At 43.4% G+C, this 17,344-nt stretch overlaps 2 protein-coding genes across 2 annotated transcripts in view; both read left to right on the top strand.

Moving 5' to 3' along the window:
* The first annotated feature begins 1,215 nt into the window (after nucleotides 1-1,215).
* LOC103762153 (arylacetamide deacetylase-like 4) lies at nucleotides 1,216-7,792 on the top strand. The gene is made up of 4 exons (XM_008928800.2): nucleotides 1,216-1,386; nucleotides 5,315-5,531; nucleotides 6,255-6,318; nucleotides 7,021-7,792. The coding sequence occupies exons 1-4, from the start codon at nucleotides 1,216-1,218 to the stop codon at nucleotides 7,790-7,792; spliced, it is 1,224 nt and encodes a 407-aa protein (XP_008927048.1).
* Nucleotides 7,793-12,484: 4,692 nt separating this feature from the next.
* Nucleotides 12,485-17,344, top strand: part of LOC103762152 (arylacetamide deacetylase-like 4) — a 6,092-nt gene continuing 1,232 nt past the window's right edge. The window contains exons 1-3 of the mRNA XM_029962388.1: nucleotides 12,485-12,640; nucleotides 14,932-15,148; nucleotides 16,057-16,120. Coding sequence (XP_029818248.1) covers nucleotides 12,485-12,640; nucleotides 14,932-15,148; nucleotides 16,057-16,120 — 437 coding nt within the window. The remainder of the gene's footprint in view (nucleotides 12,641-14,931; nucleotides 15,149-16,056; nucleotides 16,121-17,344) is intronic.

Below are 17,344 nucleotides of genomic sequence, written 5' to 3'. Positions count from 1 at the left end.
TGGGATTTTTCTAAGCAGATATATTTTTTCTGCTCTTTTAAAGGGTATAAGAAAAGCTAGAAAGGACTCACCTTTTTTGAGTCAAGATCCCTGGTTAGCCAAATGAAGAATAAAGTGGAGTATTTCTCTTCTATGACCATGATTACAAGCTTTTATAAGGGTTTTAAAATGCGGTGTCTGGGAGATTAGTGGGGATAAAGGAATATTTCAGAGTGTTCAGGGGATAAGTGTAGATTGTATTGCTTATGTCAAGCTGAGCTGATTCTTGTTAGCTTTTTAATGTTACCCAAACAAGTCTGGTGCAGACACATGGTGGACAGAAATAGGTGGAGTTGCACCTGATCACTCATTCCTTCACTGTCATCACCTCCTTTGGTCCAAGCATTCGGGTGCAGTGTGGTCTAATCACCCCTGAATTACAACAGTGGGCAACGTAGAGTTGTCTTGGCAAAAAAAATACCAAAATATGGAGTTGTTAAGCCATCAAAATCCTGTCTGCAGACAGAATCAGCACACAGGGTCAGGGCCAAAGTTCTCCAAGCCAAGGGGAAGTTTCCCTCTGCTGTCACTGGACCATTGGTGAGTCCAAAGACCCTTCCTGCACCCTGAGGGAGGGAGCTGCCAAATAACTGACAGCTCTGGATGGATCTCCAAAAGCAAAATTCCTTGGACTTTTACAGCTTCTAAGTGGCTGAGTCCTAGATGGCCTTCAGAATGTCTGTTCTAACTTGTGGCCAGCTGTCTGCCTCAGCAGGAGAGCAGGGGAGAGAGATCAGCACTGAGCAAAAAGCCTTCAAACCATCCTTCAGACCTATTCCAAGAGCAGAACCACTACAACTCCTGAGCTTGGAGGCTGGAGTCCAGCTCAGCCACTCTTCCCTGGGCTCTGGAGTAGGGCTGTTATCATTACACTCACCTGCAAAAAGTCACAGGGAGCTATTCATAAAGCAGAATGCAATTAGACCAGATAAAAAATAAAGTCCATTTGCAATTTTGGAATACCCAAAGTGGTGGCACTTCCTGGCAGTGATTCTGCTCCACGTGAACTGTGACCATGCCAAGGGCACTTGTCATGGCTGGATGTTTGTGAGCACCTGGAGGAGGAGGGTGGAGGGAACCTGGAATGCAAATTACTTCTCTGTGGAATCAGTCTGGAGGATATAAATACAGACAGGGTCAGATCAGTGCCTAACAAATTATTCTCACCAAAGAACAATGGAATCCTATTATACTCTGGTTTTAATAGCAGGAATTCTGGTTCTTTTTGTGTTACTGGTTTTAATTGTAACAGATTATAATTCCTTCAAGGCAGAGATTCCTCCTGATGTTGACCAGCCATCAAAGCTCCGTTTTTATCACTGTATGTACGCTCTGGTGGAAGTTCTGGTGAGTTGACCATGCTCTGTGATACTGGGATTTTCAGGAAAGGAAAAGCTGGAGAATGAAGATGTGCATGTAAATATTGCAACTACCTGTAATGGGAGCCACACAGGTTTAAAGATAAAGGCCAAAGGTTGACTTGGTGTTCTATTACTGATGTAAAAGCAGCTGGTATGAGGTGAGTTCTTTTAAATACTGAGATATCCATTCTTATGTCACAGTTGTTATTTGATTGCCTTCTATAATGAAATGATTGGTCCTGTGGGTGACAGGAGGGCTGTGGATATAATTTACATGAATAATAGTAACCAAAGGTTCTGTATCTCAGTGCAGTCTGATATATATATAAGGCAGTTTCCTAAATTTTGCATTAGCTGCAGTACTTTTCTTACCCATCATTCTGTTCTTATTCTGCAGTGACTGAATTACTGAGTTTTAGTTAGATACCATAGAATCAGGTGGGTTGGAAGACACCTCCAGAAGTCATCTAATGGAACCTCCTGGTTCAGCTATGTCTGTTATCACTTTATATTTAAGTACCTGTAAGCCAGACTCACTGTGCTGTGGGCTTTGCCATCCCAGAGACAGCTTCTGCCCAAAAAGCTTTCAAAGAAGGCGACAGGAGCACAGAGGAGCAGCCTCTGTCACATCCTGCAGGTAACATGGCAAAAGAAAGCCTGCAGGAAAATCCCAGAGTGGCTCCATTGCTGTTTGCATGAAGCTCCTCTCAAGCAAATGTTCTCTTATCCCCCAGTTATACAGAAAGAACACAATAATTAGGGCCCACGTCCTGGGGGGTGATTTGGGGCATTATCTTCTATTAAAGATTTAAGTGGGATGCTTGAACCTACACAGCAGCATCCACCAACTCCAGGATTGTCCCTGGTTCTCCAGTGGTCCAGGCCCCATGTACCTTCCTGTTTTGTCCACCCTGAGAGAAGAGGCTGCTGACTCTGGGTACCTCACACTGCTCTTCATGTTAGGTTATATATGAACTTCATATAATAATATGACTCTGTGTTATTAAGTTCTCTAAGTTTCTGTACTTGGTTGGGTGAAAATATTCTTTCAGTTGACACTCTTAACCCACTTTACAGCTCCCAGGTGTCTGTTATGCAATAGTACAGATCCTCTCTTCACTGATAATATCTTCCCTAAATTTCTGCTTCCTTTTTTGGATGGTTTTCAAGATGCATTTCCCCATTTGCTCTGCATTGAATCCACTTGATAGCTAATTTTCTTTTGAAAACCTTTAGACATCTGCTGGCACTTTGGGTGAATTTCTGGTTTATGTTTGTGCTCCCAGGAGCAGCCCTCGCAGTGAGGACTTCACAGGTTTCTTATTAAGTGCATAATGCCTTGTGCAGGTAACTTCCCCTGCTCATCCTGATGAATGCTGCTCTTCCTGTGCTGCCATCCTGTGTCAGTGATGTGTGTGTACTGGATGTTGCAGTAAAAACCTCCTTTTTCTACAATACAGGACAGGCTTTTCCTCTTTTCTCCCACCTTACTTGCAATATGTCTCAGAAAAGCTGCATCACCAGGTAAATATTTACCTCTGACACCAGAGGTGTCACACAGATGATGCTCCTGCTGCATCTGGGCACATCCTCTGTCACAAAGAAATCAATGACAATCTCGAATGGAAGAGAGGAGAGGAAGCCTCCTCGTTCCCATCCTGGCTTTTGTTTCACACTCCTGTGTTCAGACCAACTGTCCATGTTGCACTGTGATAGGAAGCTTTGATGAGAGTTACTTTGGCTGGCAAAGCACAAACACTTCAAAGTGGCTGACAGAAAGACTGTCTCATGTAGTCCCAAAGTCCATGAAGCTCAAACTGAGTGGGTTTTGCTTGTTGGTATGTGATTTCATAATTACTTTACAGTAAAAATCTGGTCCCCATATGATCTACCACATAAAAAGCCAGCTTGTGCCAGAATTTAGGTGTTCCAGTAAATAGTTTTTCAAAGACCCTGTTTCACAAGAAAAGTTGTGCTGACATGCCCTTTTTCATACACATATGCACATTTTAGAACCTGGTTTATGTAACGTGTTTCACCTACTAACACTGATCCCATCTGTCTGGGAATGGTCAAACCTTTTAGCTTTTCAGTGTATTGCTATTGGTTCTAAAGTATTTCATGATTATTGATCAAGAAGTTTTTCAACAGAGTACACACCTAATTCCTGTTCTCATTCACAACAGTGTTTTCCCTGAATTTGGAGATGCCTCTGTAACATCAGGAACTCCTAAGACAAGGAAAGAGGATCCTCAGCTAGGATGCTCTGATACCAAGTGTATCACAGACATTACTGTCACCTGAAAGCTCTGGATAAACTCAGGGGTGTTAGAAAATGCAGATGGGATTAAACAGCAATTCTGCCAACTTCAAACCATTCCAAACCCATAACTCTGACAGAAGGACTGACTTGAGTCATGAGAGTTCAGAAGATTGCTGTTTGGGGAAGGTTATATTCAGTCTGTGGTTTCTGCCACAGTTGCCTTGGCTCTTACACTTCTTATCTTCCCCTTTGCCATGATATCTAAAACTGTGCCTTCTCAAAGGTAAGGCAAGAACTGTAGTTACCCATTTGTCTCAGGGAACTGGGGCTTAAACCACCCCAAGCACTGCTGGCATTTGTGGCACAGTGTTATGAAAGAACTCCAGATCATCTCTGGGTTCCCATCTTTGTTTCTAACTCATTTTCTTTCACCCAACTTGTTTGTTGCAGCCTGGTCTAGTTTTTTAGGAAGAAACAATCTGTGATACACAAGGTTGGAAAGAACAATTTCCAAAAGCAGAGCTGGCCTGTAGTTTGTGAGGCATTGATACAGAGACTTCTGTGGCTCAGAAGAGAACAATACAATTTGCAAATGGCTTGTGATGATTGTCACCATTCCAGAAGAATAAATTACAATAGTCCATAAGGGCATGTAAGTCCCCACCTCATGGGAAGGGAAATGATGTCCCTAGCAGGAAATACATCCATTAAAACATATGTTCAAAGTAAAGGAGGATTCTGGGGTGATCTTTAGACTATCTGAATTATCCTGGCCTTGGATAAGGAAATGTTTTGACACATTTAGCAAACCTTCCCTGTCTTCAAAATGTTTGTTTTCCTATCTTCAGAATGTGATTTTTCCCTGATTAGATTTAAAAAACTAACTGCAGAGTCATCTCATGTGAGATGTTGAAAGGGGCAGAGGTTTCACTGATGGGGAAGGAGATAAGATTCAGAACCATTTTCATCAGTTCTTCATTTAGTCCAGCAGCCCCTCACTAATGATTAGAGATACAGTGATTTTCTTAAAGCTTGTTCTCACTGACCCCGTGCCATTGAGACAACCCAACACCAGTAATTTCCCAAACTTGCACACAGACTGGCAGGAGCCTTTTTCTCCCACTGTACTAAATCCCGTCATGGGAGGAATGTTTTCATCCCACCTAACCTTAAATCCTTTAACTGAGGTATCCAAAGTACACAGCCTCCCTTCAGAATCCATGGAGATGAACAGACACCTCCACAACATGATTCAGCACACCTGAAATTGGAACTGTCCTCAAGAAATGCCTCTTTCCCTTCACTGATCAGAAAAGGAGCCCCAGGCCTCCCAACTTCCATACCTCAGCAAATTCCTGTTGTTACTTGTGGTAAATCCAGCTCACAGGAATTAGAAGGCATTTATATAATACATTTAATGGAACAAGTATTAGAACATTCTTCCAGAAACCACGAAGGTGTGCATTTTCATTTCCTTAACTGAAATCCCAAAGCCACCTGAGTTATTTGTGGGAATCCTATAAAGGAGCAAATAACCAACACAATTATCCTAAATATAGGATAGAAAAAGGTAAGTTGTGGACTTTCTAGAGTGGGAAGACTTGTATTCCCTGTATTAATTTCTCACTTTTCCTGCTCTCTATCTGTCTAGGCAAAGAACTTGAACCGTCTGGGGATCGTTGAGGAGCACACCCTGATCAGGCTGATCACAGATGGGCTGCCAGTGTTGGGGGATTCCCAGCTCTGCATCAAAGATCTGCACTTTGATGGGGTGCCCGTGAGGATTTACCTCCCAAGAGAACCAGCTGCAGGCCAACGGAGAGGGGTCGTCCTCTTCCATGGAGGATGTGGGATTTTCGGAAGCATCAGTAAGGAACTGAAAGAGAAAATATGGTTGTTTAGGATTGTTAACTGCATGTTTTTAAAAACTCTCCTGAACCTAAGAAGTGACCGAAGCTTAATTCGAGAGAGTGAGAGATAGAAAGCATTTAATGTTTATTCTGCCTTTTTAAACTCCCTAATCTGCACTTACTTAGAATTTAAATTGTTTTTATAGGATATAGCACTTTTTATCACAGAACCGTAGGATCAAAAAATGCTTTGGGTTGGAAAGTACCTTAAAAATCATCTTGTTTTACCCCCTACCATGGACAAGGACACCTTCCACTAGCCCAGGTTGCTCCAAGCCCCCTCCAACCTGGCCTTGGACACTTCCAGGGATGGGGCAGCCACAGCTTCTCTGGGCAAGCTGTGCCAGGGCCTCCCCACCTTCATTGTAAAAAATGTCTTTCCTTACATCCAAACTGATTTCTGCCCTCTCTCAGTTTAAAACCATTGCTCATTCTCTAATAGTAATAATGATAACTCCTTATTTTCCTCATAGATCAACACTCTCCCTAAATATATGAACCTCCCAGCATGTACTGATGACCAAAGGTCTGGATTATTTTTATCCTAGCGAAAATTTGGGTACTCCCTAAATAGGCAAGGGGCCCACAGTCCCTCATGGCAATAAGTCATAAAAAAATAGGGGATTGTGCTGACTGAAGTTTTCTAAGATATTAATTCCATCAATAACATTTCTTCTTCAGGAAGCCATGAAAGAGTCTGCCGGTACATAGCCAAAAAATCTGATTCAGTGGTGGTGTCTGTTGGGTAAGTGAGCTCCTCCCAGTGCTAATCCCAGAACTGGAGAACTCTGCTGCCTTCCCCCTGCTTCCCACACAGCCCTGAGCTTACATTTCTTTGAATATAAGAACAGACACTAAGTGTTGTCCACCCCACACTGCTGATATGTGGGAGCAAGCACATGCCATGGGATGGCAATGGGAAACACCTGATCCAGGGGCAGAGTTACAGAAGGAATTTGTTTGCCAGCTCTTTTCAGAAGAACAAAGAGATTTTTTTGTTTTATATTGCTATCACCACAAAAATCATCACCTTTCTTTGATAATAAGGAATTATAAGGTCAATGCCTTGTATTTAAGGGGGGTATTTAAAATCACCTGGGGGTGATTTTAAGGAGTAAATAATGAGTCTAAGATCTTTTAAAACCAGCATGGACCTCTGCTGCCTTTTAAAGATGTTTTGCTTGTGGGAAGTAGCTGGTGGTAGAAAGAAACTTTAGTTTCCAACAAATTCTTCCGTGAAAAGATTCATTACTAAAGGATTTTATTAAGTTGGGAGGAATTGGTTTTGAGAAGGAAAGGGAGGGGGAGCTGTTCTGGTTTGCTTCAGCATGTGAAACTTTAAACTAGGTAAGTAATACTGGTTTGGGGGAGTTTTTGCAACTGCCTGGGATGTATTTAAGATGAGACTTAACAATGTGTAACACCAGCTGTATTTTCTGCCTCTCAGGTATCATTTATCACCTGAGTACAAGTATCCAGCCCAGACTCTGGAATGTCTGGCAGTTACTGTGCACTTCCTGCAGACTGCACGAGCCTACGGGGTGGATCCCGCTCGGGTTATTGTTTGTGGGGACAGTGTAGGGGGCACATACGCTGCCAGTGTTTGCCAGGAGCTGGTGCCCAGGACAGATCTGCCAAAGATCCGTGCCCAGGTGCTCATCTCTCCCTTTCTCCAAGCCCTGAACTTCAACCTGCCCTCTCACCACAAAAATGCTTTCGCTGCCTTCCTGTCCCGGGAGCGCACGGTCCGCTACATCCTCAGGTACCTGGGCAAGGATTGCTCCCTGGAGGAGCCCATTTTGGCAGGTTCTCATGTTCCTGAGAGCATGAATTTGAAATACAGGAAATGGATAAGCCCCGATCTTATCCCGGAGGAGTTCAAACTGGGCTATAAAGCACCGCCCCCCGCTCCATTCTTACCCCGAGTCCACGAGGAAGTCCCAGAGCTGTTTGAGTGCAGGGTTTCCCCTCTGCTGGCAGAGGATGCTGTTGTTTGTCACCTCCCTGACACCTGTATTGTCACCTTCGAGCACGATGTGCTCAGGGACGAGGGGCTGTTGTTCAAGAAACGCTTGGAGGACAACGATGTCAGAGTCACCTGGCACCACGTGGAAAAAGGCTTCCACTGCACAATAGGGTTTTTTGGATATGGCATTTTCTCTTTTCCATCATCAAGTACAGTGGTGAACCACGCTGTAGACTTTATAAAAGGCTATTAAAATATTTTCTTTCACACTGCTGTGCAAAGAGAGTGTGATTCAATTCACTATTTACTAGTTATTTGTACATTAGAATCTAGGCAAGAAATTCTGACGTTAGCATGGTCTGCTTGGTTCTGATTTTTACTGCTATAACTTAGCAACATCATGTATTTTTATTTTTATTCTTTATTTTGTAAGCTTGCTTTGCTGTTCTCTTCTTGCATTGTAAGAATTTGTGTTCTCTTTGTGTGTCAAAGAATAAAAACTCACCATATCAAAAAAACATTCAAAAGCAAGCAGTGTGTGAGTAATCAGCAGTGTGCACACCCATGCCCCCAGAGAGCAAAATCCCCCAAAATCAGCATGGCAGCACAGGGAAGTGCCCCCCAACACCTCTGGAGAGTGAAAATACCTTCACTACTTCAACTTGCTTACCTGGATTTTGGGGAGATAATATGTAAACAGCGTGGAAGCTGCCAAGATAATTTCAAAAAGAGGAAGGAAAAGAAAAATCTGAGCTCAGTTGTTATATTGTTATTAGGGCAGATCCAGCTTTGGTAACCACAGATGCCAAGATAATTGGCATTGCACAGCAGCCCTGCTGGGCACGCAGGGCCTAGGCATTGTAAAATATTTGACATTGTGCAACCACCCAGCACCTGTGATATCCATGCATGCACAGCTGTGGAGAGAGGTTGGTAATGTCTGTTCTCTCCCAGGCAAACTGTGAGTAGGAAGATGATGGTGGGTTAAATTAAATATGGTGACAGGTAGGCTGGTGCAGATTTCTGCAGCAACAAGTCGCTGCTTGTGAATGCTCCTTCTCCAGTCCCTCTCAGCAAAATGAAATTCTATTTCTTCATGTTCTGTTGACACAACAGAGAGTTTATCTGGTTCATTTTTCCTATTGCAGGTAGTAGCAATTTGCTCTTCAAAGAAATTCTTCCAGGAGTAACTAATGTGATAAGAGTTCCAAATGTTCCACTGTTGGAGGATTTCAGGATTTGCCTTGGTTATGCAAGGGCATGATGTGAAGCTGGGGATTCATTTTGGTTTCTGCTTTCAAGATGTGGCTTAGCAGCTCACAGGTTGGGAGCTGAAGCCAGTCCAGCAGTTGGTGTGTGCTCAAAAGCCATGTGAAAAGCTGGAGAATATTGGAGCAGTTAATCCCTGTCTGTCCCACCGTGGCTGTGCTGTTACCTGGGCTGGAGCAGGCAGGCCTAAAGGTAGTTTGGGTGAGACCACATGAACTGCAGTCCAGCCTGTGAGAGTTGTTAGGCTTATCTTTATTCAGATGATTTTCACTCCTGTCTCTCTGTTTGCACCTTCCATACCAGGCCTGGTTTTTTATGACTCTCGGCAGGTACAGAGAAGGTTGGAAGTGCTAGAAATAAGGATGTCTGAACAATTCCACCTTGGATTTTAAAAGTTATGAGATGGTTACAGATCTCATGCTATTTTACACTCAATCCTTCAGTGCAGTATTATACTCCTTGTCAGTTAAGCAATACTTGTTTCTTTCCTTTATCCAGTTTCTGGACTTACACCTCATTTATGGGCCAGTGTTCAAACTCTACACTGATCTATTCCTGAGATTCTTCCACAGTCCTTTATCTGTCAGTCGTTAATTTACTACAAATAATACCAAATTTACCTTTATAATATGGCAGCAGCATTATTAGCTCTCTTGAACACACACATTTTAATCATGGGTTATAACCATGGGGTGCAGATGGGTAAGCAGAGAACAGCAAGTGCTGAAATAATGTATTCCTTGGTTAGTCACGACTCCCTTATTTTCTAAACTTTAGAAAGACACAAGATGTAATTGTCTCCATGGAACTTCCTGTCCTCTAATTTATTTTAATTAATTACAGATCTGCTGTGTGTCGTGCTTTGCTCAGATAAGATGTTTGGAGACAGTTTTATAATTTCCAAAACGTGGAACTTTTCAAGTACCTAAAACACAGTGAGTGACAATCAGTGTGACAATCAGTGACACCTACGGAATTATGCACACCAGTGTCCTTCCAAAAGGAATGAATACAGGGAAATACACTCGGATACAAGTGTGCACACGAGTTATGGCACAAAAGAAGCCGTTAACAGCCCTTGTCAGAGCAATCGAGCTCACAGCTCAGACCAGGCTGGCTCAGGTCTCAAGTTCAGGCTTCCAGCACCAGATGGCTCTCACGCTCTGCAGAACTCAACGGGAGCTTCTTGGCTTGCACAGCACCTTCTCTGAAAGATTTCCCAGTATCCCAGTACAGGCACCCATTCACAGGGAGTTCCTGGTGCCACCTAATCAGCACCAAGATCCAGAGGGAGAATCCCTGGGACTGCCTGGAGATGAGGTGAGGGAATGTTTCATATCTGTTACACCTGGCTCAGTCTCTGTGTCCCCCTTGCATGTGCAGCCACAGAACAGAAAAAAATCTTAAGGACTGACAAGATTTCAGGCCCTGACATTTAATTCCTCGCTGGAAATTAGTAAGAAAGGTAGTCCCTGGGGTAGGAGAAAGTGGGACTTTGGTGTGGTCTATCCTCTGGTCAGTCTCACAGGAGCAAGAGAGAAGGTTAATTAATTCTCAGAAGCTGGAGAGGGCATACATTTGGAAGATTATTTAGGGAAGGGTTCTCCACCCTGGGCCTCAAGCTTGTAAATCGCTGAGTCTAAGCTTATAAAACGTTAAGTATGACTTTGTGCGCCTGCGATGCCCAAAGCAAAAAAACCCACATTATTACTTCAGGAACAAACTAGTTTGTTTCTTGTACAGTTTGTACCACATTCCAGCACATCAGGTCTTTGTGTGGAGCCCCTGGGCTTGGTGTGGGGGGGATGTGCTGTGATGTCTGGAACGTGCCTGGAAGAGTCCAAGACCTGCCAGCTGTTGGGGAACTGGCACCAAAAAGATTAAGAACAAAGGAGAACCATAGGTGCTAAGAACCTTAGCACAAAGGATCTGTCACAGGTGTCAGAAGGCTTCTTAGATCCCCAGAGGGGCCAGATCTGATAAGTGTACTTAGACCACACCTAAGTCATTGGCACAGCAGGGTTTAGCCGATTAATTGCTGTCAGTACCAAAGAGGGGAGCTGCAATCACGTTTTGTGTAACAGTGTTTCCCAATGTTCTTGTCTGAGCGATAGGAAAGCTGAACCCTCTGTGCACCTCAGTCCCGAGTGGTTTGACTGCACCACTGCCATTGCCCAAGAGCAAAGAGCCTTTCACCAACATCCCTTATCAAGCTGGGCATCAAATGCTGAGGAGGATAAACCAAAAAGAGCCTGATTTTATGATTAGCATGTGAATAAGCTTCTGGAAGTGGAGGAAGGGGCAGGGGGGACATTGGGAAGTGAAAGTCCACAGAGAGTTGTTGGATAAAAATGAAGAATCAGTTTGGGCAGAGGGAATTGGCTGCTTCTCAGAAATCACCAGATATGAAGTTTCATCCTGTTTATTCTAAACAATTAAGAAACAGTTTCTAAAGTCAGGAATCAAACCTGAGGTCTTTCATATGCAGGCCATGCATTAGGCACTCTAAAGCTCTGGGGTTTTCTATGTTGAGTTTCATTTTAATATACAGTTCAAGGGCAGCTCATCCCTCGTATTATTTTTTTATTATTATTTAAGGAAAAAAAAAATCACAGTCATTTTACCCACACTGCTACTTTTCAGAATGAGAATCTGCTGCCTTCACAGTCTGAGCAGACTGCTGAAAAAACACACTGTTCCCAAAGGTGACATCACATGAGCTGAAAACCTTTGCTTTACAGACCTTTTTGTTTCAGGTTAAATCTTACCACTAATTATTTTTGCATGGAAAAATATGTTAGTTCCAGGGGAAGGCACGGATCCTAAAGCTCTCCACAGAAAGAGTGGGCTCCTGATGTCTAGTCAGTGCCAGTAGCCCTGAAACCATGAAGTCCAAGTGTAGTTTCCATCAGCTGGAATCATATTTGTACCTGGAATGACACCTGTATGTAATATATCCCAGGGGAGACAGAGACTGCAGCACTGCGAGGCTCAGCCAAGAGGCTGCTAAAAAAACAAACACAAACCAACTAAACACAACAGTTGGTGCAGGAGAAGAGCCTTCAAGGATGAGGCAAGACACAGCCCTCCCAGCAGGCTGCAGGTGCTGCTGGCTCCACTGGACTCAGAGATGCAATGGCACAGCAGCGTCCAAAATCTGTCATCACGGGTGATGAAACATGTTTGCAACACTGAACCCTGATTTCAATGAAAGTCTGAAGAGGGAAGGCATGGAGGCACAATAAAGCAGCACACTGAGCAGCTCTGAAGGTGGCTACTAAGAAGGGCTGTTGCTTGGGGACTCACAGGTAACACAGGTCTGCCCCTAATCAGGGAACAGGGAGAGACAAAACAAGTTTTTGTCTTCTAAACTTACCCTGATCCATCCAGTGGTGGTTCTGCTGTGATGGGCACGGCCTCAAAACACAGCCCTGTGTAGCTGTGAATATGAAAAACTGCTTGTGCAAGTCTCTCCCATGACTAATTGCTACTGTCTGTTTAATTGTGTGGTTGGGTTGCCACATGTTTTCATCTTCCTATTGGCATTTTTAAGAGCTGGATTATGAGCTGTGAAGGGAACTGCTAATCCCATGCCTTTACCTTCAGGAATCCAAAAGCCTGAAAAAGGGGAGGGAGCCCACAGCTGGTTCCTCCCTGGGCTCCTACCAGCACAGAGATGGAACTCCTCCTGGCCATTTTTCTCTCTGCTTTGACTGTTTTTGTGGCAATAGCATTCTATTATGGACATGACAAGGCAGAAGTTCCTCATGAATTCAGTGAGCGAAGAAAGCTTTATGTTCTTCACTACTTGCTGAACTTTGCGTTTGGTATGGTAAGTAAAACTTGATTAAAGCTGGAGTTTTTAATTTAATTTCTGTTAGAGGGATAATGATTAGGATAAATGTTCAAATATAATCAGCTGGATTAATTTGGTGATGTGAGCAGATGGTGCTAGCCAGCACCAAAGGAAATGTGGAAAATGAAATTCTGTGCAATTCCCAGTTTTTTCCTGACAGCCTGTGTTTTAGCTTGTTGTTCCTGTTGCCTCAAGACGGTGCTGGAAGGCTTGGAAGGGAAGTGCACGGGGTACGTGGAATTTCTGCTCTGCATCGCCCCGTGCTGACTTACAGAGGGAGCAATCAGATGATGTCTGTGACCTCCTCTCCAGCCCTGTCACTCTGCTCCCGGGCCGCCTGAGAGAGCTGCCACGTTCACAGTCTTTTGCCTTTCAAAGAAGCTAAACGACTTTCTTTTTTGAGACAGTACACATAATATATAAACTGACTTTCAGTGTCGTTGCTTTTGGCACGTTTAGGATCCTCCCTTGCTTCTCTTCAAAGCTAGAACGGGACTTGCACTTGTCTTTCTGTCTCATCAATCATCCTGCCCTGAATTAATTATTGCCTCTATCATCTTAAAAACACTTCTCCTGTGATACCTAAACCAAACTTCTTTTCTTTTAGTTGTCTCTTTGGCTCATGCATTACATTTCACTTCAGTTCTGTGTTCTAATGTTATTAATTCTCCTTTCCTTTTTCTGCTCTGTTGCTTGTTAAGTTTTGTTTGCAGTCAGGCAGCGAGCTCCCGAGGAGGTGACTCCCATCAGCTCTGGAGCCCTGCCCTACCCAGGCCCCAACACTGCTACGACAGCAAAGCACTAAAATAGGATAGGAATTGAAGTCAAATTTGATTTTCTTACAGCTGTTGTACAGCGTGTGAACTTCCAGATTTTCTAAAAGCTGTATGTTTACCCTTTATCCATCGAAGTTTTGTCTTTGTGTAATTCATTTGTTAAACTGCAGAATTTAGAAATTTGCTGCTGGTTGATGTGGTTTTTAACTTCTGAACTTACAATTTTGTGTCCTTTCTGCTGGCCAGGCACGAGCAACTCAAAGGAGCAGAAAGACAAGAATATTAATGTATAGTTAAACCAGAATTTAAATGCAAGTTCAAGTCGTGTAGCAACTCTTGCTTTTGCTGTTGGGCAAATTCCGTACGCCAAAGTAGCCAAATCCTTTCAAGGGCTGACAACCCATGATGTCAAAACTTCATGGAAAATTAAAGTTTACTAGTATATCCAGTCCCCAGCTGGGACGAAAGCCAACACTAAACACAGAGGAGAGAGAAGTGAGAAGGACTCCTAGGACTCCTCTTTTTTCAGTATTTCTAAGACAAAGAAGATCTCTACATTCTATACCAGTAGCTTTAACCTTTGCTGTTACAAAGGTATTAGTGTGAGGAAAGAAAATACCGGAGGGAGATGGAAGATTAAAGAAATAAAATTATTTTCCCACAGACATAAACCAGGAGTTCAGCAGAAGGATTCAGTCTGAGACTAAAACTTTGCCATAGCACGATCCTTCCTGCATGTGGGATCAGCTCCTCAGGTGGCCTAAAACAGGATACCTACACCAAATTTAACAGGACCACATTACTGAGCTGTGTGAGGTCTGTGAAACGGGAGGTGAAAGCCACGAGGGTGGGGTTTTAGGATCCACACAGACCTTTGCAAGTGAAAGCCTCTGACATACATCTGCACGAATAGCGGCAGCACGACTGAGTGAAGTGCTGGTTGGAGATGTCTGCTGTGGAAATCACACAAAACCAACTCCAGGGGAGTGGGAACACTGCAATCCCACCTCATCTTCTTGCTCTGAGCAGGAATAGAGCAGAGCAGCCTACCACTGAACCAGCTTAAAGCCATGGGATGCGATGAAGTCGACAAGCTCAGAGTGCCATAAGAACCTTAGCCCGAGTGTTTAATTAAGAATCAGTGAGCTGTGAGAAGATCAAGCCAGGGTTCACAGCTATTCTTGGTCAGGAGGACAGCTGTGGTAAATGCTATGGAATTTTTTTTTTTTTCTGCAAGTTTAAAAGTAGTGTGAGCTTGGGAAATGAAATATTGGCCAGGTTTCTTCATCCAAAGATAAAATGCTGTGACTACTCTCTCCTTATTTTGCTCTGAAACACCTGACAAAGTGAAGTATGTGACACCTTCTTCTATCTACTGTTAATAGCTGCTTTTTTTTCCTACTGAATTGACCATGCAGCTTTAATTTTTTAATGATCAATCTCCAGTTTAGGTGGAAATTTGCACTAATTTTTGGTTTCTTTTATTAACAGGCAACATTTTTGGACAAAGTAGGTATCGTCTCAGAGGTTCATTTCCTCAGGGCTACAATGGAGAATATACCACCACTGAAAGATAAACACCTTCTTATCAAGGACTTAAGATTTGAAAGGGTTAAAGTAAGAATTTACCAGTGCAAAACGTCAAACACTAGCCAAAGAAGAGGAGTCCTTTATTTCCATGGAGGAGTTGGATGGTTGGGAAGCATCCGTGAGTAACCCAAATATAATCTGAGCTCTGACTGCACACGAGTCACGGGCTGGGGGAGGCTGGAAGGGACCCCAGTGGTCCCACCTTTCTGCCCCAGCAGGGTCATCCCGCAGCACACGGCACAGGATTGTGTCCTGACAGGGCTGGAATATCTCCAGGGAGGGAGGCTCCACACCCACCCCTCATGGAGTTTCTGATCTGATCTGATCTTTCATAAATTACAAGAAGAATTAGTAGGTTAAGCATTATAAGTAACAAAATTAATTTCAGAACAGCAGAATAATTTGATTTCCATGCAGTAGGCATCATGTTAAATTGCCTTTCTTGTGTCTCTGGAATATTCTCTGATCATTTTTTTCCTTCCTCCTCAGGCTTGTGAAGAAAGTTGAAAATCTCCTTAGAACTTTATTTCTTATTTTAAAGCACCCCTTTTGTGTTCACACGTGTGTGCAAGCTTCTGTGTGTGTGTATCCTGCTGTGGGTCTTTATAGTGGCCAAACAAGAACAAGACATGTTTTGGTGTTTGAAATGGAAATGCCTAAGAGATGAGGTGGTGCCTCGTGCACAAGAAAAATTCTTGTGCTGGATTTAGTGGGAGTTTTTGTATTTATTTTTTTTTTTAACAAATTCTCACTTTCAAAACCACTTTAGAAGTGGCAGCAGTGGTGCAGTCCATTAACTGACTTTTCAAAGAGGGGACCAAAGCAGTGCACTGGTGTAAATTCCAGGTTTCTTGCTGGCAAGGAGATTCCCAGAGATGTAAGGGAATGGTGAGCACTGCCCAGATTAGACCGTGCCACGACGAGGGAATCACAGTGTGGCATCAGTCACACCACAGAGATCAGGATTGCAGAACATCAGGTTGTTTTTAAAGCCAGTTACAGTCATGGAAACGTTTTGTTTTCCAGGGGCCTACGAAAGAACGTGCCGCTACTTGGCCAGGAAGAGCAACTCAGTGGTGGTGTCTGTGGGGTGAGTGGAGTCAGACACACACTGGCAGCAATCTGTGCCTCCTCCTGGGTCTGTAAACATTTAGCCAAGCTCCTTGTAAAGCACCTGCATTTAATGATCCCATGTTTCACCAGCACTAATTTCTCTTGAGAAGAATTAGTCAACTAATCCCCACTTGTTCATTTGCAAATGAAATCCATTACAATAATTTTGTAATTTGTTGCCACCGCTAAGAGCTGAGGATGTTTTTGTTTTCTAGAGCCATATGCAAACCACCTTAAGCTGAAAGCCTGAAGTGTTTCTGTTATAAGCACAGTTGCCCAGGCCACCAAATACTCATTTTAGTAGTTGAGAAAAACTGAAGGGATATCCACATTTAACTTGCAATCAACCTGAGATGAACATTAAAAGTATTTTCCCAATGAATTGTAATGAATTTTTAAGAGAACCAATTTATAAAAGTTCAGGAAAAGAGCTGATGTCTTGAAAATTGATTACAATTGCACTAAATGCTATTTGCAAGCTAAAATACTTGAAGAACCAATACCTCATTGATTCTGTTTAAAGAATTCACCTTACAGAACACCCCTGTAAACCTTTCAGATTGTCATTATCAATTTTCTATGCTCATGATCTCTAACAATGTGTTGGGAAATGTTCACTTCAGTTTCTAACTGGAATTACTGTAACCGATTCAGACACACCTGCCCTGGCAGCTACTTCCAAAAGAACTCTGCTTGTGCCTTTAGTTACCTAAAAGATAGATAGAGAAGTATTTTGTAAAGACAGAACAGTGTTCTGACTCTCCCAAACGTGAATAGTAGCAAATAATACATCAACAGCACCAATTGGGATCAATTCCCTTGCTGTAATTGTGATCTCAGGATATTCTCCTGTCTTCAGAGAGAAGGAGATGAACAACAAGAGGCCAAGGGGCCCATTCACTGGTTGTGACTCTGCTAAAACACTTTTCACTCCTCTGAACACGAGCCAGAGTGTGCCCAGGTGGCCAAAAGGGCCAATGGATCCTGGCCTGGCTCAGGAACAGGGTGGCAGCAGGAGCAGGGAAGTGAATCTTCCCCTGGACTCAGCACTGGTGAGGCCACCCCTGGAGTGCTGTGTCCAGTTCTGGGCCCTCAGCTCAGGAAGGACATGGAGGGGCTGGAGCAGGGCCAGAGAAGAGCAACGAGGCTGGGGAAGGGACTGGAGCACAAGTGCTGTGAGGAGAGGCTGAGGGAGCTGGGG

The sequence above is a fragment of the Manacus vitellinus genome, unplaced genomic scaffold (assembly GCF_001715985.3).
Source record: "Manacus vitellinus isolate BGI_N305 unplaced genomic scaffold, ASM171598v3 scaffold_46_pilon, whole genome shotgun sequence".
Classification (NCBI taxonomy): domain Eukaryota; kingdom Metazoa; phylum Chordata; class Aves; order Passeriformes; family Pipridae; genus Manacus; species Manacus vitellinus.
This window is presented reverse-complemented; position numbering and strand designations above follow the sequence as displayed.